General features: G+C 42.8%; 2 protein-coding genes across 4 annotated transcripts; both read left to right on the plus strand.

Moving 5' to 3' along the window:
• Positions 1 to 1016: 1016 nt before the first annotated feature.
• wbp1lb (WW domain binding protein 1-like b) lies at positions 1017 to 14437 on the plus strand. Of its 3 annotated transcripts, none has more exons than XM_041838871.2 (4): positions 1017 to 1239; positions 10751 to 10853; positions 11700 to 11861; positions 12496 to 14437. In XM_041838871.2, exons 1-4 carry the CDS (start codon positions 1153 to 1155, stop codon positions 13302 to 13304), a joined length of 1161 nt encoding a protein of 386 aa, XP_041694805.2. In that variant the 5' UTR covers positions 1017 to 1152; the 3' UTR covers positions 13305 to 14437. The 3 variants fall into 3 exon arrangements, with proteins under 3 accessions (XP_041694805.2, XP_041694804.2, XP_041694806.2); XM_041838870.2 differs by lacking the exon at positions 1017 to 1239 and adding an exon at positions 1264 to 2378; XM_041838872.2 differs by lacking the exon at positions 1017 to 1239 and adding an exon at positions 7064 to 7550.
• Positions 14438 to 17813: 3376 nt separating this feature from the next.
• as3mt (arsenite methyltransferase) lies at positions 17814 to 24503 on the plus strand. The gene is made up of 11 exons (XM_041838873.2): positions 17814 to 17922; positions 18243 to 18294; positions 19085 to 19212; positions 19459 to 19609; positions 20127 to 20263; positions 20400 to 20469; positions 20780 to 20861; positions 20996 to 21127; positions 21292 to 21431; positions 21642 to 21764; positions 23611 to 24503. The coding sequence occupies exons 1-11, from the start codon at positions 17897 to 17899 to the stop codon at positions 23713 to 23715; spliced, it is 1146 nt and encodes a 381-aa protein (XP_041694807.1). The 5' UTR covers positions 17814 to 17896; the 3' UTR covers positions 23716 to 24503.
• The last annotated feature ends 1595 nt before the right edge of the window (positions 24504 to 26098 follow it).

A 26098-nucleotide genomic window follows, 5' to 3' on the forward strand; every position in this document is an offset into this window, starting at 1 on the left:
TGGTGAGCAACGCAACTCAATACCCATCACGTTGCGCACATGGAACAAAAGATGTGAGCGATCACGCCACAGCCAGCCCGAGCCACCATTCGAAGGAACCAATGAGCGGATTCGATTATGCTGAGTTGCGGGGCACCGGTCTATGGCCCGTGACATTAACGGGCAAAAGTGGTGAGGGAGGAGCGCCATTCACAAATCCAACAGTAATCTGTACCACTCGATCATGTAGTTGACAAGGCAGCATTGTGCATCGTCCAGAAACATTAATCTCTTTTCCATAAAATACTGTACGTTTGAATTTTCAAACTAGTTTTCATTGGGATGGCAGATAAAGCGTTTTTAGCAAAAGCAATCACTTTTGCATGTGAAAACACAGAATCCTACTCATTACTCCACATGCTTAATTACGTCACTTTTGTTTTGAGCTGACTTTGCCATGGGCTTTGAACTGGGCACCTGGCTGACGCCCGGGAGACAGCCCAGTTTCAAAACGAATGCAATCAACTTTACTGTTCATTTGAGAAGGCTGCTGCTCCCTCCCCGCTTTCGTCTCAAATGTATGTAAACAGACCATAAATGTCTGATTATTTTTTATTGGAAAGCTGTGAGTGCTATTATATTATGCAATATTAATACTTGTTGCATTTACAACTTATCTAAGTCCTATCAACTGATTTGACCCAGAGTATGGCTGTGGATTTACTGCATTGTTTAAATGGAACGTTGGCATATTGGCAGTTAATTTGCAAAATGTATGTTATCATTCCACTAAAACTGTCTGGCTAACACACATACAGTGCAGATAAATTCTTCACATCCATTGTTTTACACTATCTTATCACAGCACTGGCAAACCAAACAATGGTTGAACAACTCCCTGACCAACATGGCTGACCTTTGGCCCGTCATAAGAAGGTTCAAACCATTCTAGTATTGTAATTATATGGCCTGTGTACCCCAGGCCAGATTAATCGAATTCGCCCAATGTTGTGCCTCCTTGCAATATCAAATTACGCAGTTGCAAGGAGGCAGCGCATGCGTGGTCTTTCAGCGCGTCCGGAGAGCCGTAAACTAGTTTGACATTTCGCTACGATTTGTGAAGTGAACAACAAACTTCTACTCTTATGTTTTTACACGAGTCCGGTCGGAGGAATGAACGAGATTTTAGGTGCGGGTCTTAAAATGGGATTGTTTTTGCAGGTTGTCGCTGTCAGCCCCTCCGACGCGACATTAGACGAGGTAAGATTTGGGCTCAAGTGTGCCAGGATTTGGTTTTGGTTCGGGTCATGCATGTTGTTTATTTAGGTAGCTAGCAAAGTAGCATATACGGTTAGCTACTTTGTTAGCTAGCTAGCTATTAACTTGGCCGGCTGTTTTCCTACAAGTTTGCTGGCTAGCTAGACTCGGTTGTGTATTAGCTGATGATGTTTTCGTTTAGTTAGCTAGTTAAAGTCTGAAAAGTTCGACCGCTGTAGCTAGCTTTAGCTATCTTGCTAGCGAGCTAGTTGTTTAGTCAGCTATTTAGTTGGCATAATGGGCACTTAGCTAACTTGCTAGCGTTGGCGGAAATCGACAATCTATTTGCTGCTTTAGTAACTAACGTTAGCTACATGGCTACTGTTAGTCACTAACGTTAATAACGTTAGTTAACAAACTTTTCTAGCCGCACCCAATGACAGCTGTCTAATTAAATGGTTGACAGTTATCAAATATCTCGCCACGTACTAGCACAGCATTATCATCGTACTAGCCAACAAGTCAGTAGATGTCTTATTCAAAACATTGATTAGTTTGTTTTGTTGTATATCTGCATTGAAACTGAAACTGCATTTGTAAGTGCTGTCTATAAACGGGTTGGCTGACGTCACTAAAATGATGCGAGTGCATCGATGTGGCCGGACTCTGCGTTATGATTCAAGAACAGTCAGTTAGCTAGCAAGAATGAGGGGATTCGGTTTTGCATCATGTGAAAGTTGATTGTATTAGTTTTGGAACCGGACTGGCTCCCGGGAATGAGCCAGGTGCCCCATTCAAAGCCCGCTGTGAAGTCGGCTCAAAACAAAAGTGATGTAATTAAGCGCGTGAGTAGGATTGTGTTTTAACATGTAAAAGAGATCGCTTTTGATAAAAGCTTTATCTGCCTTTCCAATGAAAACTAGTTTGAAAATTCAAACAGATATTTTCAGGAAAAGATATGTTGTATGTTTCTGGACGATGTACCATGCTGCCTTGTTTACAACATGCCCGAGCGGCGCAGATTACTGTTCGATTTGAGATGGAGCTCCTCCCTCAACGTTTATCCGTTCACGTCACCGGCCATAGACCGGTGCCCCGCGGCTCAGCATAATCGAATCCAACCAATCACAAGAAGCTGCCATGTGAGTGAGGAATCATATTTGTCTCGTTTCAGCTAATTTTATCTTGTTCTTTATACCGTGTCTTGTGTTGAGGTGTTTTGACTGATTTCATGTCAATGGTAAATGTAAAAAAAAAAAAAATTGCTAGCTAGCTAACCAACAACTGTAACGATATGTTTGCGAGACAACAAGTGCTCATTGTGCAAATGCATTTTTTTACAATAAACATTGAGACAAAATATAGTTTACATGTTGTCAACAATCTAAGCCAACCCCGTCTGTTTTGCCCCATAGTTGCGCACGCGTCGGTTTTGTCGCTAAACAATCAACCTGTCTATACTGTCATTCACTTTGTTATAAAGAATACACGGAAGTTGTTGACTGGGAGGGGGGACGAGGTCAAATCATGAGCTTCAGGTCGGAAAGGCGGAGTTCTAGAAAGATGCGGAGTTGAATGATCGTTCAAAACTATTTTTCCCAGTCGGATCTCGTTTTGTTTTAGTTCCCAGTTGTCTTGAACACACTGAAGTTGGAAATGTTTGAGTTCCCAGTTGTTTTGAACCTGCCATAAATTCATTCCATGTCATGACACACAAAGTGCCCCCTCATACAAGAGCATTGTATGTATTTTGTTATCATTAGATAATGACAGATATCCCTGCAAAAGGTTCAGATAACTATTACTACAAGTAAAGTTATTGAAGTTATGCAAATAAATTGCATACTATATCAATCACAGTCCTCCTTTTGGGACATTCTCACAACTGACATTTGACCCAAAAAATATTCAATATTCATGTTTTTTTTCTTCAATATTCATATAATGTGAGAATTGGTATTGAAATTAACATTACATTTACATTTTAGTCATTTAGCAGACGCTCTTATCCAGAGCGACTTACAGTTAAAATACCACTCATATTACAGAGCAGGCAGTAAAGCTTTATGACACCAATTTTTCCTTTGTAGTACAGATTAAACATTATGGAGTCTTAAAGAAGGCCTGGGTAATGCCAAAATGTCACAAATGTTCCAACTTCAATTAATTATTTCTCAATTATGCTTTAAGATACAAATGTCAAATATACACTGAGGTTACAAAATATAACACCTTCCTAATATTGAGTTACGTACCCCACCTCCTTTGCGCTCAGAACAGCCTCAGTTCGTTGGGGCATGGAATCTACAACGTGTCAAGCGTTCCACAGGGATGCTGGCCCATGTTGACAGCAAATCCTTCCAACAGTTGTCAAGTTGTCTGGATGGCCTTCTTGATACATAATATAATAATATAATATGCCTTTTAGCAGACGCTTTTATCCAAAGCGACTTACAGTCATGCGTGCATACATTTTTGTGTATGGGTGGTCCCGGGGATCGAACCCACTACCTTGGCGTTACAAGCGCCGTGCTCTACCAGCTGAGCTACAGAGGACCACTGTGTGATACACACAGGAAACTGTTGAGTGAGAAAAACCCAGCAGCGTTGCAGTTCTTGACACAAACCGGTGCGCCTGGCATCTACTACCATACCCTGTTCAAGGGCACTTAAATATTTTGTCTTGCCCATTCACCCTCTGAATGTCACACATACACAATCCATGTCTCAATTGTGTCAAGGCTTAAAAATCCTTTAACCCGTCTCCTCCCCTTCATCTACACTGATTTGAAGTTGATTTAACAAGTGACATCAATAAGGGATCATAGCTTTCAGCTGGATTCACCTGGTCAGTCAGTCATGGAAAGTGTTCTTAATGTTTTGTGTACACATCTATGTCAACAATCCTTTCTCTAAAGGACCCTTCTATGCATAATAATAATAATAATATAATAATATGCCATTTAGCAGACGCTTTTATCCAAAGCGACTTACAGTCATGCGTGCATACATTTTTGTGTATGGGTGGTCCCGGGGATTGAACCCACTACCTTGGCGTTACAAGCGCCGTGCTCTACCAGCTGAGCTACAGAGGACAACATTTTGTGAAAATCAAAATCATGGTCCTGTTTTGTGAGTTATCACCCACAAGTCTAAAGTTAATTTGACAATGTTTTTCTTTATTTCTAGGAAAGGGGCTCGTCTGCAAAGTTTTGTGTTGTTTGCATCTACAGCCCCTCACAGATATCTGAGCTATCTCCCCATTTGCTGCTACATCATTGAGACTTAGTTTCAATTTGGATCTAGCATCTTGCCTTAGTTCCAGGTGACTGAATATGGTCACCAGTTGCTGAGTGGAGGAGCCAAGGTTAATCCCAGTGTCTTGTTTAACCTGTGGATATGTCAATAAGTTCTGTTTGAGAGAAATATTGAGTGACTCAATACATTGATTGCATTGTCCTACTTGGTTTTGGCCTAAACCTACATCAGTCACCCTAATTGTTCAACCCCCCCCCAAAATGTGTAGGCCTTGGCTAACTGACCAGATATCAAACCCAGGTTGTCCGTGCATTGCATTTCAAGACTGCATTAGCCCTCTGTGCTACAGCTTAGATGTGTAGCCTAATATCTGTCTGCAAAGACAAGACTTCAGATCTCTTGCAAGGTGGTTACTCTTCAAGTGGGAGTATTGTTGGCGTACCATCAACCACAAATGGGCTAGTTCCCAGAGCATGTCCTCTTTTCTCTTTGAGAACTAGTGCTGAATGTGTGTGGTGGTCAAGAATGTTATTTTTGTTGTCTCCCCTGTTTTGTTCAGCATTGACTGTCCAACCTTGAACTTCTGCAGAACATATCTCTTCTAGAGCGCTGTTGCTGTACATTCTTCTTGCCAGTCAGCACTGTGTCAGTATTGAATCTGCAAAATAGGATGATCTATACTATAGGCCAGGGCTGCCCAACCCTCTTCCTGGAGAGCTACCGTCCTGTGGGTTTTCAGTCCAACCCTAATTTAACACACCTGATTCTACTTATTAGCTGCTCAACAAGACCTTAACTAGCTGAATCAGATACGCTAAATTAGGGTTGGACTGAACCTACAGGACAGTATGGAAAATGTATGCACTCACTAACTGTAAGTCGCTCTGGATAAGAGCTAAATGACTAAAATGTAAAATGTAGATCACCAGGAAGAGGGTTGGGCAGCCCTGCTATTGGCTATATGTGTGCAGCGCGTGTGTGGTAAATAATCAACATAACGAACGAACGAACAGCTTCGGGAATTCATCTATTTTTTAATCAATTATATAGCCTAGATTAAAAATAGCATTATTCTTTTTTTTTTATCACTGGCCCAAGCAGGCCACTGATGAGGGTTTCCTAAACCTCCTCTGTATGTCGAGCCCTGACACACACACAGACTGGGGCATTCCCGTGCCGTTGTTGCCTCTTCAAAAAGTTACTTTATTTTCAGTCAATTGCACATTACTGTTGGAATAAATCATGATGATTAAAAAAATAGTGAACCTAATACTAACGTTACCGGGTTTAAAAAAAATCACCAGTTGTTTTGGTCGCAGTATCGAACCCTGTATGCAATTTGTGAGAGTGCAAAAGATTGCTTTGCTGGTTGATACTTCTTTGCCTGTCATGTACTTTACAAGAGCAATCCATGATTATATTGCAGGCCTAAGAAAGAGACAGTTGGAGTTTATTTTTCATTCAAGGCATTTTGTAGTTCTTAGCGATGGGCCTACTAAGAATTTGAAACTAACATGCTTCTTTGCATGAAAAAGTAGAGATCCTCCATAAATAATTTAGCTTAGACACTAGTATACAGCATCAATGGTCTGTCAGTATGGCATTCTTTGTGCATCTTCATGCCAGATCCAATGCTATATCATATGAACGCGGTCAAGAATCCGCTTAGCCACTTTTTAGCAGCTGTCCAAGAGAAAAACAATTCTGATAGTCAAGCAGTGACACCGGACTGTTCTTGTATGTCTGGTCGTTTCAGCAGCTTCTCATTATGGTCGATTTACGTTTTAATTCATCTCTAATATGCCTGTGGGTTCTGGCTCAGTTAGTAACACAATCCACCCGTCCATAATCTTCTACTGGAGTACGAGAAGGGACGGTTGTTCCATTCAGCGGCAGCCTGTTGTTGAAGGCCGTGAGACTGAGGAATCTTGTCTGTCGACATTCTTTGTTGGGTCAATGTCTCAATGTCTTGTCTGATATGTCTCCTAGGCGATGGAAAATTCAGACGGCAAAAAAAACGTAACTCTTCATCTCTTAACCTAGGCTTTTTCATCTCTTAACTATTAGCTATTTTAATCTCTTAAACTAGGCTTTTTCATCTCTTAAGCTAGGCTTTTTCATCTCTTAACCTAGGCTTTTTCATCTCTTAACTATTAACTATTTTAATCTCTTAAGATAGGCTTTTTAATCTCTTAAACTAGGCTTTTTCATCTCTTAAGCTAGGCTTTTTCATCTCTTAAGCTAGGCTTTTTCATCTCTTAAGCTTTTTCATCTCTGAATAGTATTCTTACATGGATTTGGCTTTAGTTTGTTTTGTTTCTAGGCCTAGCCTATCATGCTAACTGGACTGGATACAACATCCTAGCACAAGTACAACAACAAGTAACCCTAGGCCTAATGGTTATATCTTTGCACTCGACAACAGCCCCAAGGCTGGGAGCCAGGGAGTTCTTGATCTCCTCTAAAGCCAAAGATCTCTGACCCTAGACTATTGTGTAATCTCCTAAATGTAATTTATTTCAGAACTGAAAATGTCCAAACCAAACAGTAGCCTAGTTTCTCTGCAGTTTTCAGCTTTAACCCATTCTCTAGTGATGCGCTTATTCCTTGTCATACAATGTAGTTGTATGGTGTAAACAATTTGTGGGCGGTTGTTAAAAAGATACACACTGCAGAAATGCTCCAGGCTTGTCTAGTGGAAGCGCATAGGCTAGTGTGTGAAGTTGATCTGTGGCTGGGTTTCACAATTCCTATGTTACTAACTGGCCTCCCTCGGACACACACACTCCACCTGCCGTTTTGAATACAGAGGGAGCTCCACTTCATTGCCATGCAGTCCTCTACTCTGGCTGGCAGCTCACACCCCACTGCTGCTTGGACATTTCTGTAGAGCAATCCTTGTCCCCTATTTTGCTTGGTGTGTGTGTGTGTCTGTGTGTGCTCTTTTTTTCCATCTGTGGACTGGAAGGATAATGACCCTTGAGTTGAAAGGACTTGCGTTCCTTGGGATTTTGGGATTTTGGACCGCTATGCCTCTCCAGCTGGAAAGGAAACTGGTAATCTATAGAAAACCTTGGCTAACCTTGCTCCTCAGGATTGAATCCATAATCTAATCTTGAAGAGAATGTGTAGCCTGGTAGGGGGTTGCCTGCTAAATCAATATATCATCTGAAGCAGTTTTTGATTAGACTTCCTTGGCTCTCTTCCTTGTCTGGTTATCAATGGCTATTCCTGCTGTCCCCATGGAAAGTAGAAACGGATTGGTTTAATGATAACATCTGTATTGACAATGATTAAGTGTGTCTTTGATCTATCAGGTTAAAAGTTTTGGATGTACGCTGACAGGCTAGTTCCTGTTTGACTGGAGACACTTTCTAGGCCATCATCTGCGCGAACAGAAGCAGCTTGTGTCTGTACATTGTGTTTCTCTTGACTAGGCTAACTTGGTGCGTTTGTTCCAGGGTGGGCCATGTCTGTCCACTCTGTTGTATTGAATGTGGTATTTTGTACTGCCTCTATAACATGCTAAGGTTACTAGGGTCCCCAGTCTACAGCTTGTGGAGCATGCCCAGGTGATCCGCATTATAATCCAAGTAATGAATGATAAGTGATGAGGAAATCTGAGCCGTGGACATTCTAGCAGCTTAGCACCCCTGTATAAGAGGATGATTGAGTAGTTTAATACTATCATTTATGTCTGGACCTAGTTCTTCCAGACCCTATAGGCTACATTGAATACTAGTAATCAGTTATTGATCCGTTTTTTTATTGACTTATTTCATTTTTTTGTTTTACTCACGTCAGGTACAGTATCTGTTAGTGCTGATAAAGTGACCTAGCCTGTCCACTGTCTGTACGTCTTGATATAGCCTATAGGCTATACTAACTAGTTTTTAATCAGTTATTTGATTAATATATTTTATATTTGTTATTCAGGTCCCATACAGTTACAGGATCTGTAAGAATGTAGGACTCAAGTGACCTAGGCCTAATCCCCTGAGTCATTTCTGCAAAGATAGACATTTGTAGAATATTGACGTGGAATAGCTAAACTGCTGTATGATGTGATGTTGTGATCTTATAGTTGATGCGTCAGTCAATGTTCCATAATACTATCATGAGTTAAAGGTGCTACATATAGAATGTATTTATATTTTTGCATTGTAATTTCAGAAAATGTCCATAATATATCTGCAGTAATAGTGGAATGATAGTGTTTCACAGTATTACTTACCCGCCAGTGTTGTGATTGGCTGTGATATTCGCCCATTGATTTCTCCCGCGGAGTGACATCTGTTGTCAAAATGGGAAAGCTGTTTTGACTTTGTGACTGTGTTGGAGTCAGTGGAAATGGAGTGAAGTGGCCAATGTAGAAATCACTCATTTCCTGGTTGCTAAAATTCTACACTGTTCACTCAATTTCAGTTTGTGAGAAAACAAGCACGGAAAAGTGTAGGGAATCATTGTACCATTTTAAATCGCTGTGAAATATAATTTCAACAACAAAATATATACACTGAACAAAAATATAAACACAACATGTGAAGTGTTGGTCCCATGTTTTGTGAGCTGAAATAAAATATCCCAGAAATGTTCCATACGCAAAAAAGCGTATTTCTCTAGCATTTTGTGCACAAATTTGTTTACATCCCTGTTAGTGAGCATTTCTCCTTTGACAAGATAATCCATCCACCTGACAGGTGTGGCATATCAAGAAGCTGATTTAAACAGCGTGATCATTACACAGGTGCACCTTGTGCTGGGGACAATAAAAGGCCACTGTAAAATATGCAGTTTTGTCACACAACACAATGCCACAGATGTCCAACTGGCCTCACAACCGCAGACCACGTGTATAGAGTCCTGTGGGTTCCCCATGGTGGCGGTGGGGTTATGGTATGGGCAGGCATAAGCTACGGACAGCGAACACAATTGCATTTTATCGATGGCAATTTAAATGAAACCGTGATGGGATCCTGAGGCCCATTGTCGTGCCATTCATCTGCTGCCATCACCTCATGTTTCAGCATGATAATACACGGCCCCATGTCGCAAGGATCTGTACACAATTCCTGGAAGCTAAAAATGTTCCAGTTCTTTCATGGCCTGCATACTCACCAGACATGTCACCCATTGAGCATGTTTGGGATGCTCTGGATAGACGTGTACGACAGCTTGTTCCAGTTCCCGCCAATATGCAGCAACTTCGCACAGCTATTGAAGAGGAGTTGGACAACATTCCACTGGCCGCAATCAACAGCCTGATCAACTCTATGCGAAGGAGATGTCGCACTGCATGAGGCAAATGGTGGTCACACACAGCAGACACTGACTGGTTTTCTGATCCAGTCCCAACCTTTTTTTAAAGGTATCTGTGACCAACAGATGCATATCTGTATTCCCAGTCATGTGAAATCCATAGATTAGGGCCTAATGAATTTATTTTAATTGACTGATTTCCTTATATGAACTGTAACTCAGTAAAATCTGTGACATTTTTGCATGTTGCGTTTTATATAATTCAGTATAGTTTTTCCAGCTGTTTGAAGCTGGTGGACCAAAACCGAAAGTAAAAGGCTCAAGCGCGAGTCTCCGCCATGTTACAGGGAAATGGGATGAGGGGGAGATTTTGTTTTGAATGCTGCCTAGTGCCATAGCAATACACCTAGCTTCCACAGCCTAGTGCCGTAGCAATACACCTAGCTTCCACAGCCTAGTGCCGTAGCAATACACCTAGCTTCCACAGCCTAGTGCCGTAGCAATACACCTAGCTTCCACAGCCTAGTGCCGTAGCAATACACCTAGCTTCCACAGCCTAGTGCCGTAGCAATACACCTAGCTTCCACAGCCTAGTGCCGTAGCAATACACCTAGCTTCCACAGCCTAGTGCCGTAGCAATACACCTAGCTTCCACAGCCTAGTGCCGTAGCAATACACCAAGCTTCCACACGGGGGAGAAATTCTAGGAGTAGCACCTTTTAATGAGATGATGAGGAGCAAAAAATGAAAAGGTCAATATTTGAGCAGGTGTGCTGTGAGCGGCGGATGCTGGGTCATATTCACTAGGCACCGAACGGAAGAAAACAGACTGAAACAGCGAGAGACTACCTGGGCTTGTCCGATAAGAAACGCTAATTTCCGTTGTCCGTCGCAAAGGTTTCGCTACGTTGTGACTCAATGAACAAAACCCAGGTGGTGGATATACTGTTTTACACTCCTGTTATTGACTTGTCTCTTCTCTTGTGTTGTCTTCCAGAGCCTACTGCACTGTGAGGGGCTGAACAACCAGAGCTACGTCTGTGAGTCAGGACACTGCTGTGGGGAGACACAGTGCTGCAGTTACTACTATGAGCTCTGGTGTAAGGACTCTCTCTCTCTACACTATCACACACACAAGCTCTCTCACTTGCTCTCTACCTCTCACTTTCACTCTCCTGCTCTCAAACACATTTACATTTGACATTTGAGTCATTTAGCAGACACTCTTTTCCAGAGCGACTTAGTTGGTGCACACACGTACACGTGAACATGCATGTTCTGAACATACAGTACATGTTCTGAACATACAGTACATGTTCTGAACACACACACAGCATTTATTCTTTCTAGACAGGTCAGTTCTAACATTCCTTTGAAGCTTATTTACTGTACTAGGACAGGACAGCCCTCATCCGCCTCCTCTCCCTGTCCCAGGAGATAGGTCCTCTGCATATCTCTGTGTTGTTGTTGATGAATGAGCTACAACATGAACTGTGAACTCCGATTGGGGTGTAGAATACCAATTGACACCGTGGTACACTGTTGGTACCAAACGTTCCAAAGCAGTAACATTCTTGCTATGGAACAACCTGGAGGGTAGTTGGCCAATATCTATGGCTCTACCTCCACGTTGTTACTTTGTAGTGGTGCAGTATATCTCTCTGTTGCGTTCACTACCACTTTGTCACTACTGGCATTAGCTGTAAAGGCACTTCGATTTTTACTGTTGTTTTTCAGTCTTGTAACTGTATCTGTCTCACTGTGTAGTTATGTACTGTAGCTCTCTGTTGCTTTCAAAAACAATTTGTCACTCCTTCCATTCAGCAGTACCTTCACAGTACATTTAGCAGTACATTTACAGTAGTCTCACCATAGAGATACGAATAACACGTATTAACATGTGTCTATGTTTCACAGTCTTTCTACTGTGTCTCTGTCTCCGGCAGGGTTCTGGCTGGTGTGGGTCATCATCTTCATCCTGAGCTGCTGCTGCGTGTGTCACCACCGGCGCACCAAGCACCGGCTGCAGCAGCAGCAGCGCCAGCACGAGATCAACCTCATCGCCTACCGCGAGGCGCACAACTACACCTCTGTTCCATTCTACTTCAGTAAGAGTTCCATCATTGATGTCGTTACCGTCATATTGCATTATTGTGTCCTGCCCATATTAACCATGGCATGGTGTGATAGTGCGTAAGAGGAGCCGCAGATATGCACCGCATCAGACTGGTAGTGGTCAACAACATGGCATTATTGCGCAATGCCCTTCTATTTCAGTCCCATCGTTGCCGTGGCGCAATAAAACATGAGAGCACTACAGCTTCACATATACTCGACTTCAGTCTCAGAGTAGTTCTCTCCTTCGGCCTTTCTGTCTGACTACATTGCATTGTTATTCCCCAGTGCAGAAGTTTACTCAAACATTGCACCTTGGATACATTTTTGTGGTCATTCCTCTTAGCTAGGGCGGATATTTCTCAATTGCAATTGTTGCATCAAACTGAGAGGTTTGTCACTGCCTGGCAGTGCTACCTTGACTCAACTCCAGTCCTTTGTTTGAACTAGGAGTCGCGGTTTCATTTTAGTGTCAGACGACGCTCAGCCCTGTTTCATGCCCCAGATTACAGGAAACCTTTACCGCCAGGTCTTGGTTCTATGCCAACATTGCAACATGTTTTCCTTGTAATCATTTTCAGTTCATCCTAATTGTCCTTTTTGTATCCCTCTCTTCTTCACTTCCAGGGTTTCTTCCAAATTCCCTCCTACCTGACTACGAGGAGGTGGTGAACCGCCCTTCCACCCCTCCCCCTCCCTACAGTGTCTTCCATACAGTCAGCCCCCTGACCACTGACCCACAGGACGGCCTGGGACTGGGACACTGCCCGACCATCCAGACCACTCCGGTCCCCCCAGTGTCCGACACACTCTGCTCCAGGCCGAGCCTGGAAGAGCCCCACCACATTGGGGCTCCCACCATTGGCTACAACAGACACAAGGCAGACAGTAAGCCTCAGGAGCCCCAGGATGGTGGACCAGGGCTAGGTCCCCAGGAGGCCTCTACAGAGGAGCCTACAAGCCCAGAGAAGAGTTGCAAGGAGCCTCTGTTACTCGGGGACCTAGGGGGGTCCGAGAGCGGTGCCCAGGAGGACAAAGATAATAGGGGGGCCCTCGGAAGGCGGCGCCGATTCACGGGTGACTCGGGTATCGAGGTGTGCGTTTGCGACCGTGGTGGTAGTACCAGTATTGGAAGCCAGGAGGGCAAGGAGCTGAGGGAGAAGGATAGCCTACTGGGGGAGGAGGTTGAGGAGCAGGAAGAAGGGGACTTCTGCGACGGGTGCGGTCACCCTGCTCCGGGATTGGAAGAGGAGCAGGCCCTAGCCCTGGATGGACCCGAGAGTAGGTCGGAGTGCGGGTCGGCGACAGCGTCCACCTCCCCGCCACCACCCGCCATGACGCAACCCCCCCACGCCCCGGTGTGCCTGCTCCTCCACACCATCAACGAGCTTGAGGGGTCCCCTCACCATGGCAACAGCACAGAGCCCCAGGGCTGAGCTACGCTAAGCTAAAGCACATCTTCACAGAGGAGGGAGAGAGAACCAGGAGTGGGAGTCAAGACTTTAATGTGTGTGTGTGTGTGTGTGACTGTCTGAGATCATGTGTGTGTGACGAGTAGGAAGTTGTATTTTATCCCAGAGTCTGGACTTAAAAGCCTGATGTTGATAACTAAAGCCCCTTTGGCATACTGTAATGGTGGCCTTAACTGCAATGTACAAGGAGACAGGAGGATAGGTTGGCCTATCACCAACCTACTTACAGACTGCTAACGGCATAAATGTCCTCCTTTGTCGGTCTTTACCAAGAGGAGTTGAAAGGAGACCGTGTTAAGACTTATGCAAGCTGGAGGAGATTGATACTTTGGTCAGTGGTTGCTGACCCGATGTTTGGTGCGAATGCAGTATAGTCAAGTACACACTGGTGCAACTCTAGCCTGGTCTCAGATCAATTTGTGCTGTCTTGCCAACTCCTATGCTCAGTGTACCAAGCTAATGGAAATCATCACAGCTACTTCCTGTGTCTGTTCACAGGAAGGAACATCCTGGACAAATACACTGAAGCAGTACAGGAACATTGTTAAAGCAGTGCAGTGTGGATCGTCATGGTGATGATGTGTGCTTATGCAATTTGATAGTCCCAGTCGTTATGAAATAAAACGTTGTGGCCCTGCCTGCCTGTGGGGAAAACAACCCATGGTTACTTTGGTTACCCCATTGGCGCCCAGCAAAAACTTGACCTTTTTCCAAAAGCACATTTCTTGTCTGTTTGTTTTAGTCAATTACAAAACTACATTTTAAGAAAAGTACAACGTGTAAAGATTACTTTTCAACATTGCCTGCTCCCGAGCATTCTCACTACTTAGAAAAACATAACGTTGTAGGGGCTTCCCCATTTTCATGACGGCGCTGATGTTAACCACATGAGTGAGTGCTAGCTAGCTAGCTACCAACCAGAACAGGACTACAACCCTTTTCCTGGAGAGCTACCCTCATGTAGGTTTTCACTCCAACCCTAGTTGTAACTAATCTGATTCAGTTTATAAACAGCTGATTTTTAGAATCAGGTGTGCTAGATTAGGGTTGGAGTGAAAACCTACAGGACGGTAGCTCTCCAGGAACAGGGTTGGAGAGTCCTGAACCAGAACATTAAGCTAGCCAAGACCAACAACGCAAACAAACGGACTATACAGCTACAAGTAGTGAGTGGAGTTCCAAACAGACTGTACTAAACAAGTTAAATGTCTTACCTGTGATAAAATATTTTCCACGCACGTAGCTACGTGTAGCCTACTTAGTAGCCTACAATTTCCCACTCTTCCACACCGATTAGCCTGAAGCCACAGGGCTCTTCTCGCAGGCTCCATTTCCCTACGTGGGAGCATTGCGAACCGTAGGTCAGGATTTTTGAACTAGTTACATTGTATAACTAAAAATGTACTACAAAGTTGGCTCTTTTACAGTGAGGGTCAATGGGAAAGAATGTTTGTTTTCCCCAATTTGTGAGCATTGTCAAGGGGAATTCATTCATATGACATGAATACTGACTCGGAGTGTACTGTACAGGAAGAGCCTGACACAAAACACTGCAGGTGAATGTTACTGTTTGTGTAAGACGTTAAGCTTCTAAGTGCTTTTTGAAGAGAACCATATAGCCTTATGGTTTTTTACTCTCCTACAACCCTATTGTCACAGAGACACACAAGTGCATTAACACGTTTCGTGTGACGCAATTCTTTTAATTTAATTTTGCCCATAAATATATGTAACTCTAATAATGGAGATATAGAAATGATGTAAAAAAATTAATCCAACATAAAAGAAGTTGTATCCACGAATCCAGTCTTTTTTTTTTCTCTGATTTTTATTTTACATTGAATCAGTTACTGTTTGTTTTGTAAAGGAGGGTTTTCTAATGTGTCGTTGAGGTGAATTCTACATGGATGGATCTCTATCAAGGACGTGATTGGTTCTTCTCAGAGATATGGTATTGTGCATCTCTGAGAAACTGTCACGTTTGCAGTAGCTCGCAAAGATTGTGCATTAGTGAAACTTACAGGTCCGTAGGAGAAAACGGGTACCAAAAAAACATAGTTTAGTTACGAGAACCAAGCTATCGTAAATGCTTTATATAGCCCTATTATGCATTTTGTATAAAAAAATAGAATATTCTATAATTGTGGTACAACAAAGGTAAACTATTCTGCATTTCGAACGGATGTCTTTGTCAACTCACGTAATAAAATTGTAAAGCTTTTGATCCACTTACTGGCAAATTGTGTATTATAATATTCTACAATACATTTATGAACCAAACCAACTACTTTTACATCTCAGACCAAAATGTCAGTCTGCAATCATTAGCTTTTTAGTTATTGAGTGATTTAATTTATATTTTATTTTAATAAATAACTTACTATTGTTTTGTTGAGTAAAGAATTGTTATACTCTTGAAACATTTAAATCTCCCGAAATCAAAGGAGTGTGAAGGTGAAGATACATTTAACTCAATGCACAGATTAAATGACCTATTGAATGATGTGACAATATTGTATTGTGAATAATGGACATCATGCCAAAGATATTATTCTGTTTCCACACGGGGATGTAAGGTGGTTGTGCACATTTTCTGTCGTTCGTTCTTAAGCCATTTTATTACAGCAGCGAAATTGACACGTTCAATAAATGTAAACCAGAAATACTTTTTTTGTAATGTTGTGTTCTTTATTTGTGTTCCACACATGCTGAATTGATAAATGATTGAAAGCTGCATTTTAATCAAATGGACGAGGTAAGGTGAGTTGAAAATCAGTGCTATAAGAAATAATACACTGCTCAAAAAAATAAAGGGAACACTTAAACAACACAATGTAACTCCAAGTCAATCACACTTCTGTGAAATCAAACTGTCCACTTAGGAAGCAACACTGATTGACAATACATTTCACATGCTGTCCTAGACAACAGGTGGAAATTATAGGCAATTAGCAAGACACCCCCAATAAAGGACTGGTTTTGCAGGTGGTGACCACAGACCACTTCTCAGTTCCTATGCTTCCTGGCTGATGTTTTGGTCACGTTTGAATGCTGGCGGTGCTTTCACTCTAGTGGTAGCATGAGACGGAGTCTACAACCCACACAAGTGGCTCAGGTAGTGCAGCTCATCCAGGATGGCACATCAATGCGAGCTGTGGCAAGAAGGTTTGCTGTGTCTGTCAGTGTAGTGTCCAGAGCATGGAGGCGCTACCAGGAGACAGGCCAGTACATCAGGAGACGTGGAGGAGGCCGTAGGAGGGCAACAACCCAGCAGCAGGACTGCTACCTCCACCTTTGTGCAAGGAGGAGCAGGAGGAGCACTGCCAGAGCCCTGCAAAATGACCTCCAGCAGGCCACAAATGTGCATGTGTCTGCTCAAACGGTCAGAAACAGACTCCATGAGGGTGGTATGAGGGCCCGACGTCCACAGGTGGGGGTTGAGCTTACAGCCCAACACCGTGCAGGACGTTTGGCATTTGCCAGAGAACACCAAGATTGGCAAATTCGCCACTGGCGCCCTGTGCTCTTCACAGATGAAAGCAGGTTCACACTGAGCACATGTGACAGACGTGACAGAGTCTGGAGACGCCGTGGAGAACGTTCTGCTGCCTGCAACATCCTCCAGCATGACCGGTTTGGCGGTCATGGTGTGGGGTGGCATTTCTTTGGGGGGCCGCACAGCCCTCCATGTGCTCGCCAGAGGTAGCCTGACTGCCATTAGGTACCGAGATGAGATCCTCAGACCCCTTGTGAGACTATATGCTGGTGCGGTTGGCCCTGGGTTCCTCCTAATGCAAGACAATGCTAGACCTCATGTGGCTGGAGTGTGTCAGCAGTTCCTGCAAGAGGAAGGCATTGATGCTATGGACTGGCCTGCCCGTTCCCCAGACCTGAATCCAATTGAGCACATCTGGGACATCATGTCTCGCTCCATCCACCAACGCCACGTTGCACCACAGACTGTCCAGGAGTTGGCGGATGCTTTAGTCCAGGTCTGGGAGGAGATCCCTCAGGAGACCATCCGCCACCTCATCAGGAGCATGCCCAGGCGTTGTAGGGAGGTCATACAGGCACGTGGAGGCCACACACACTACTGAGCCTCATGTTTACTTGTTTTAAGGACATTACATCAAAGTTGGATCAGCCTGTAGTGTGGTTTTCCACTTTAATTTTGAGGGTGACTCCAAATCCAGACTTCCATGGGTTGATACATTTGATTTCCATTGATAATTTTTGTGTGATTTTGTTGTCAGCACATTCAACTATGTAAAGAAAAAAGTATTTAATAAGATTATTTCATTCATTCAGATCTAGGATGTGTTATTTTAGTGTTCCCTTAATTTTTTTGAGCAGTGTATATTATCTGTAACTAATGTATAATTTCCTTCATTAAACCAGTTTTAACATTTTATTTTGAAAGAGAGACATTTAATTTGAAGGTATAGGGGGCGGTACAGAGAACCAGGAAGTAAAAAATATGTTATGACAGATCATTGAAAATTAACATTGATTCCAAAGGTTATTTTATTAGAATTTTATTAGACTATTGGACCACGATGGCTGAATGCAAGAAAGAACACGGGTAAGCTTCCACGAGTGTCAGTTGTAGATTTTTTTGTCACTATCAATCCAGCTAGTATGTGCTACAATGTTTCAGATTGTGAAAAGTGAAATACGGAACTGTTTCCCACGACTTGGTACAATAGCGACATCGTTACAATAGCCTAGCGTTACAATATACTTGCAGGTTACTGTAACAAGGTCTTGTTAGACATGTTTGTCTTGACCAGGTTTTTTTCTGTTGTGAAAATATTGTCTTTCAATGATTTGATGCATTTTTATTGGCTGTTTATATTCCGTTAATTTAGCTATAGCTAAATTACATGTCTTACATTTTTTTAGGGAATGTGGGAAAGGCTGCTTCGTTGATTCAGTGATTCATTTGGATGTCAAGGTATCACAAAGTTAAAGTATCATTTTGTTAGTACATTTTACATATATTTGTAGCCCATTACTGACTACTAGAGTAGGTTTGTACACTGAGTGTACAAAACATTAGGATCACCTGCTCTTTCCATGACATAGACTGACCAAGTGAATCCAGGTAAAAGCTATGATCCTTTATTGCTGTCACTTGTTAAATCCACTTAAATCAGTGTAGCTGAAGGGGAGGAGACAGGTTAAAGAAGGATTTTTAAGCCTTGAGACAATTGAGACATGGATTGTTTATGTGTGCCATTCAGAGGGTGAATGGGCAAGACAAAAGATTTAAGTGCCTTTGAAAGGGGTATGGTAGTAGGTGCCAAGCACACCGGTTTGAGTGTGTCAAAAACTGCAACGCTGCTGGGTTTTTCACGCTCAACAGTTTCCCGTGTATCAAGAATGGTCCACCACCCAAAGGACATCCATCCAACTTGACACAACTGTGGGAAGAATTGGAGTCAACATGGGCCAGCGTCCCTGTGGAATGGTTTCGACACCTTGTAGAGTCCATGCTCCGACGAATTGAGGCTGTTCTGAGGGCAAAAGGGGGTGCAACTCAATATTAGGAAGGTGTTCCTAATGTTTTGTACATTCCATTACGGTATGTCCAGGCAGTATGCTAATGGCTACTGATAATTGAATTAATTAAGTTGAACATTAACCTCAAATTGATGATCATGGAATGAGATGCAGCCAAGTAAAAATGTCGAAGACTTTCTAAATAAATCTTGATACAATAGGTATTTTTAACCTTCCCTCAGGACTACTATGGGAAGATCCTGAATAAGACGTCTGACCTGAAGAGTAATGCCTGCTTAGCCCCGTCTCAGCCCATCCCAGCTGTCATCCTCAAGGCTCTGAAGAATATCCATCCTGAAGTCACAGCCAAGTGGGTTCACTATTGTAACATTGTACATACAATATAATGACATCATTTTGATAACATAAGTGTTTCATAGTCATTTTCACACATTGTAATGGCATGTGTGTCTCTGTCGGTCTGTCTGCCTGCTTGCCTGTGGATTGTTAAGGATAAGATCGTTGAGGATAAGATTGTTGAGTCATCCATGAAAAACTGTTACACTTGATTCAATACACTCACCATGTAGTCCTTGACCTGCTGTTGTTCTGTCAGGTACTATGGGTGTGGGCTGGTGGTCCCAGAGTGTCTGGAGGGCTGCAGGCTGCTGGACCTGGGCAGTGGCAGTGGGAGAGACTGCTATATGCTCAGCCAACTGGTAGGGGAGAAGGGCCACGTCACGGGCATCGACATGACGGAGGACCAGGTACACAACGGTGTGGTGGTGACCATTCAATGAAAACGATTTTAATATCATAATGGGCAATTGCTGAACACAACACTGTTGGCGCAGTGTAACTCCCGAGTGGCGCAGTGGTCTAAGGCACTGCATCGCAGTGCTAGCTGTGCCACTAGAGATCCCGGTTCAAATCCAGGCTCTGTCGTAGCCGGCCGCGACCGGGAGACCCATGGGGCGGCGCACAATTGGCCCAGCGTCGTCCAGGGTAGGGGAGGGATGTAGCTCAGTTGTTGAGCATGGCGTTTGCAACGCCAGGGTTGTGGGTTCGATTCCCACGGGGGGCCAGTATGAAAAATAAAATAATGTATGCACTCACTAACTGTAAGTCGCTCTGGATAAGAGCGTCTGCTAAATGACTAAAATGTATGTAAATGTGTGGTGCTTGTTTATGTATGTGCAAGCCAAATCGCCCTTTTCTACTCTGTTCTTGTTTTTGAGTGCTGTATTTCGGTCCTGGGAACACATCCGTTTTTTTTCTTTATAGCTTGAGGTGGCCAGAAAGTACGTGGACCACCACATGCAGGAGTTTGGATACGAGAAGCCCAACGTGGACTTTGTTCAGGGCTACATCGAGGCTCTAAAGGAGGCTGGACTCGAGGAGAACTCCTTTGATATCATCATGTAAGATGCCATTGTTGTTTGTCTGTTTGTTTGTTTGTTTGTTTACCCTTGAAAGATTACATTTCATTTTTACAGTAATATCATAGTGATTAGTGTACGGTGAGGGTTGATTATTTGCCCCTTTGTTGTGCGACAGATCCAACTGTGTGGTGAATTTGTCCCCGGACAAGAGAAAAGTATTGAGTGATGCTTACCGCGTGCTAAAGGTACACTGTGTGCTATACTGAATCATGTAGAATTCAGGTCATTACAACCAACAACACTTCAATGCACCTTTAAAGCTTGTAAGGGAGATTCATGTCATGTTCCATTCCTTAGAAGTAAAATGCTGTCACTTACACGTGTCAGTGAAAAGTAATTAAGGAAGAAAGTCCTTGCATGGTAACATTGAAATGTGGAAGACACATTTCAGTTGAATGCATTGTTGTACAACTGACTAGGTATCCTCCTTTCCCTTTCTTTCACTTCTTCTAAGCTAGCATACTAAAGATGTTTGTTACTTTCTCTGGTTGTCAGGATGGAGGAGAGCTGTACTTCAGTGATGTCTACAGCAGCAGCAAGCTCTCTGATGAGATCAAGAATCACAAAGTCCTGTGGGGTACGTACGTCTACTAACCAGCTTCTGTATTACATTTCACACTGCTTTAGACTAGTTCTAGCTACTATTTCTATTTGTAGTACCATCAACTGTTAATAACCTAGGTACACTGTAGATGTTAATTATCTCGTTAGGTGAGTGTTTAGGCGGAGCGCTTTGGTGGGAGGACCTAGTGCGATTGGCTCAGGAGGTGGGATTCAGCCCCCCGCGATTGGTCACGGCCAATGTCATCACCGTGGACAACAAGGAACTGGAGGCCATCCTAGGTGAGATGTGTTGACTGACAGACTGGTCTTAATTAATCATGAGACTGAAATGTTTCTATCAGCTCTAACCATTGTTATAACATACTGGGTTTATAGCATTGATACATGGGACCCCACATTTTTAAGATTTACTATTCAAAACGTTATTTCTTCTGGAAATACAGGTGACTACAAGTTTGTTTCTGCCACCTACCGTCTCTTCAAGATCCCCAAAATCTCTTACAAAGGCTCTCTGGTCATATACAATGGCAACATCACTGGTTTTGAGGAGAGACTGAAGTTTGACTCTCAGTACACGTTCAAGGTTTGTACAAGATACTGTTTTGTGTTTTTCTGCCAAATGGAGGTTAGCTTTGCTCCTCTCAAAAGTTGAGAGCAGAGAACACATTTCGATGTAACAGTTTGACAAAAAGTTATTTTGGATCATATTGATCCTAGATCTGTGCCCAGGTGTGTTTTCCACAGGAGTGTGTTATACACAGTGAGTAATATTGTGTGTGTGTGTCTCCCCCAGGTGGATGAGGTAGTGGAGGTGGATGGAGAGATGGCCAGCATCCTCAGCCAATCCAGGTTTGCTGAGGAGTTCACTTTCCAACCGCCCGGGGTACCTTCTGGATGTAGTGTAAAGAAACCCAAGGTTTGCGCCAATAACAAGACAGTTGCACCTAATGTGTCATAAAACTCTGAGTTCTAGAGGTGGATGTGGTTGCAGGGTGTGTGTATAAATGTCATGATGAATGTGTATAAAATTCATGACACACTGTGTGTCTGTATAAAGTTCATGACACATCCACTGACACCTTCCCACTGTGAATTCTAAATTGACCCCTAGTACCTACACACACACGACACACACACACACACACACACACACACACACACACACACACACACACACACACACACACACACACACACACCAAGGTCAAGCAGATGTGCTGCAGTCACAACTAGGCTGTGTTAGAGCCCTGCTGGGAACCTTAACCAGGAAGGAATGTATGTCCTCCCGTCAGCCAATGGAATGTCTCAATGTCTTCTTATCATGGTCTCTCATGGTCACTGAAACCACACACACATTAGCGCAAGCACAAAACACACACACACACTGAGGACTATATTTGGTTTGTTCATATTTCCTACAGTTTGAATGTTTTCATACTCCCTACACATTCTTCAGGCTGTGGGTGTTTAGTTTAGCCTTGGTCCTAAGGAGGCTGAGGCTGAGGCTGATTAAGAGTTAATCTAGGTTGTTTTACAATGCATTATACACAGTATTATAACCGCATCATAATGCATTACACCTGTTGTCTCTCAGTAAAGGGTTACCACTAGCTTTGGGACACAACGTCGGTAGTCTGTGTATTGGTTGGACTCCCTGAGTTGTGCATCGTTCTGGTGGTTGGCAATGGAAAATAGCCACCCTCTATTTACCAGACATCAATTGAAATGTGTCCCTCACTATCAACTAAATGTCAGAATCCAACTTTTGTCCGAACCGCACCATATTCCTGTCAAGATAGACCACGCACTTCACACAAGTCTTCCTACCACGAAATCTACCACTGTTCACACAGCAGGAATATGATGCGGTTTGGACAAAAGTTGGATTCAGATGTTTATTTGATAGCGAGGGACACATTTCACTTTATGTCTGGTAAGTGGAGTTCCTAGAGATTATACATATGCGTTTGTTGACAGGAATTTTTTTGGGGTGAAGCCGGCTATAATGTGGTATGGTTATTTTCCGTTGCCAACCACCAGAACGATGCACAACTCAGGGAGTCCAACCAAAACACAGACTAAAGGTGTTGTGTCCCAAAGCTAGTTACCAGGTAATTAATTTAGTTCGCTCCTAACTCTCGTTTAGTTTAGTTGATTATTATATATCTCTACCTTTTGGACTGTCTGTTGCAAGTGAACTCAAGGGGCAAACAGATCTGGGCCTGTATCCACAAAGCATCTCGGAGTAGCAGTGCTGATCTAGGATCTGTCCATATAATCTTATTCATGATGATCTAAAAGGCTAAACTGACCCTAGATCAGCATTCCTACTCTGAGATGCTTTGTGGATACGGGCCCTGATCATGATCTCATGCAGTAATAAACTGTATGGAAAGTACATAATGCAAGCTACAGCTTCAGACAAACAGTGATAAGATAAACTAATAGCAGATAAAAACACATTGCATAGTCACCAATTCCAATCCAGGGTCGCTGACAGCATTTGCATAATATGACTCGCCATGGAGTTTGATATTTGATGTAATAAATGTGATTTATATTATTTAAATGGGATTTCTCTGTAATGAATTGACTGGAGGTTAAATGGAATAGACCCTAACCTTGTAAGATAGGGGAGTTATTATCATATAAGGTTATTACATAACGCACTACCATGAAGTTGTGTAAATATGGCCCTGCAGAGTTTTTCTGTGATTGCCAGGGAAACCATGTGCTGTCTGTCATGCTGTGTGTCATTGCAGGTGGGTACAGTGAATCCCTTTGAACTGGTGCTGCAGCTGGGGAGTGCAACGGTCTCTTCTGCCACAGGGGGGTGCTGTGGTGCAGAGTCATCCTGTTGCAAGTGAGGGGGTACCCAAGATATGAGAGAGACAGAGATAATGATTATACTGTGTATGAATGAACAATAATTGTAATTCATGTCAAACTATGGATTTTTGTCATGCCTTAAATTAGGCTCATGTTTTAATTGTATAACTGTGTGAATATTGTTATAATCCAAATACATTTCCGGCAGTGAAGTGGTCAGTGTCTCTCTTTAATGAAGTAGGCCTTAGATTTCAAGATGGGTGTGTGGGAGAGCAATGCAAAAAATATATCCACTGCAGTGGAGGCTGGTAGGAGGAGCTATTGGAGGATGGGCTCATTCTAATGGCAGTAATGGAATCAATGGAACGGTATCAAACATTGCATATATGGACAAACCACGTTTGACTCCGTTCCATGAATTCCATTCCAGCCATTACAATGAACCCATTCTCCTATATTTCCTCCCACCAGCCTCCACTGATCCACAAGGGAAAGAACACTCAGGATATCAAAGTTATATGCTTAGTATTTTATTTATAAATACCCAACGTTTCGACTAGGTATTTTTCAAGGGTGAGGAAAATCCTGCATTCTGTATTCATACAAGTTCAAGTGAACAACAGGTGGCAACAATTAGTCATTTCAATTAGACAATTGGTTAGCAATCAAGTCACAGTTGACAATATATTTCTATATACAATATTTACAAAGGTATACATATTAGACAATACATTTAGACAGAATCATAGGTCAACATGATATACACTGAGTGTACAAAACATTAAGAACAGCTTCCTAATATTGAGTTGCACCCCCTCTCAGAACAGCCTCAATTCATCGGGGCATGGAATGTTGAAAGCGTTCTACAGGGATGCTGGCCCATGTTAACTCCAAAGCTTCCCACAATTGTGTCAAGTTTCTACTTGTTGTGGGTATGTACTGACATGTATGTGTAACTAATAGAAACACACACACTACATGTTCATGTTCTTAAATGTATGTAAAGTATTTTGTCTGTAATGTATTTTTTGTTATGTGTCGGACCCCAGTAAGACTAGCTGTTGCCATTGGCGTTGGCTAATTGGGATCCTAATAAATCAAATCAACCTCAAATCAAGTTGACTGGATGTCCTTTGTGTGGTGGACCATTATTGATAGACACAGGAAACTGTTGAGTGTGAAAAAACAGCATAATTGCAGTTCTTGACACAAAACGGTGTGCCTGGCACCTACTACCATACCCCGTTCAAAGGCATCTTGTCTTGCCCATTCACCCTCTGAATGGCACACATACACAATCCATGTCTCAAGGCTTAAAAATCCTCCTTTAACCTGTCTCCTCCCCTTCATCTACACTGATTGAAGTGGATTTAACAAGTGACAGCAATAGGGGATTTGGGCTTTCACCTGGATTCTATGTCAGTGATGGATAACTTTGATGGGAGTGGGGGCCACAAAAGAAGGGGCTGCAGTGGTTTGTGGGTCTGCATACCCACATCCATCCCCCCTCCCCACCTTGCCAGCAAAACATTTTAGGGGCCCCCCTCATGACAGCTAATCGAAAGAAAAAAAGTGTTAAAGTTAGTTTCCTGCAATTCTGCACATTTTGCCATGGGGTGTAGAGAAAATGTTCCACTTTTAAAACAAGTTTGCTGCAATTCTACACATTTTGCCATGTGGCTGAGAGAAGATTTTGCAATTTTATAACTCATTTCATGCAATTCTACTCTTTTTACCATGGGGTGGAGCCATTTTTTTATTTTTGCAGTTTTTAATATGATAACTGACGATCAATGGCCCCCACTCCAGTCGGTAATTCCACCATGCTTACTACACGTTTAGATAGCTGGCCACTAGACTAATTTACCAATCTAAATTGTTTTTGCTGACATGGGCTAATTGATGCACAATCAAATTTCGAAATTGCATCTTGTATATTCTATTATTTTAACTCTCAACAGTATATGTTGAGACCCCGACTGAGTTGTTTATTTTATTGATCAGCGTGCCTACAAAAGGGGGGCTTGGGGCCACATGCAGCCAGTTGCCCATCCCTGGTCTATGTCATGGAAAGCGCAGGTGGTGGTGTTCATAATGTTTTGTACACTCAGTACAGATAGGGCTATTTTTTTCAAATAAAATGGTATTGGTCGCATACACATATTTAGCAGATGTTATTGCTGGTGTAGAGAAATGCTCCCATGACTTGTGCAAAGGCAAAACAATATTGATACAAATAAATCAGAACATGGCCATGATACAGTAGGCTAAATGTTTTTAAATAAAAAAAGGTCTGAGATCAAATTCCTCATTAAGCCCCCCAGGGGAGAGTGTCCAGGTAGTGGATTCAGAAGCATTATCGTTTTAGTAGGTTATCACCCCTAAGGGGCATGTGAGTGTTGTAATGTCCTCATTGGATTC

The sequence above is a fragment of the Coregonus clupeaformis genome, chromosome 20, assembly GCF_020615455.1.
Source record: "Coregonus clupeaformis isolate EN_2021a chromosome 20, ASM2061545v1, whole genome shotgun sequence".
Taxonomy (NCBI): Eukaryota; Metazoa; Chordata; class Actinopteri; order Salmoniformes; family Salmonidae; genus Coregonus; species Coregonus clupeaformis.

Excerpts from the sequence above, each read along its gene's own strand:
- as3mt (XM_041838873.2), top strand. The coding sequence starts at position 17,897 with ATGGCTGAATGCAAGAAAGAACACGG. Across the intron at positions 21,128-21,291 it reads GGAACTGGAGGCCATCCTAG|GTGACTACAAGTTTGTTTCT; the intron begins GTGAGATGTGTT and ends CTGGAAATACAG. Across the intron at positions 21,765-23,610 it reads GTAGTGTAAAGAAACCCAAG|GTGGGTACAGTGAATCCCTT; the intron begins GTTTGCGCCAAT and ends GTGTCATTGCAG.
- wbp1lb (XM_041838870.2), top strand. The coding sequence starts at position 2,202 with ATGTTTCTGGACGATGTACCATGCTGCCTTGTTTACAACATGCCCGAG. Across the intron at positions 10,854-11,699 it reads TTACTACTATGAGCTCTGGT|GGTTCTGGCTGGTGTGGGTC; the intron begins GTAAGGACTCTC and ends TGTCTCCGGCAG. Across the intron at positions 11,862-12,495 it reads CTCTGTTCCATTCTACTTCA|GGTTTCTTCCAAATTCCCTC; the intron begins GTAAGAGTTCCA and ends CTTCACTTCCAG.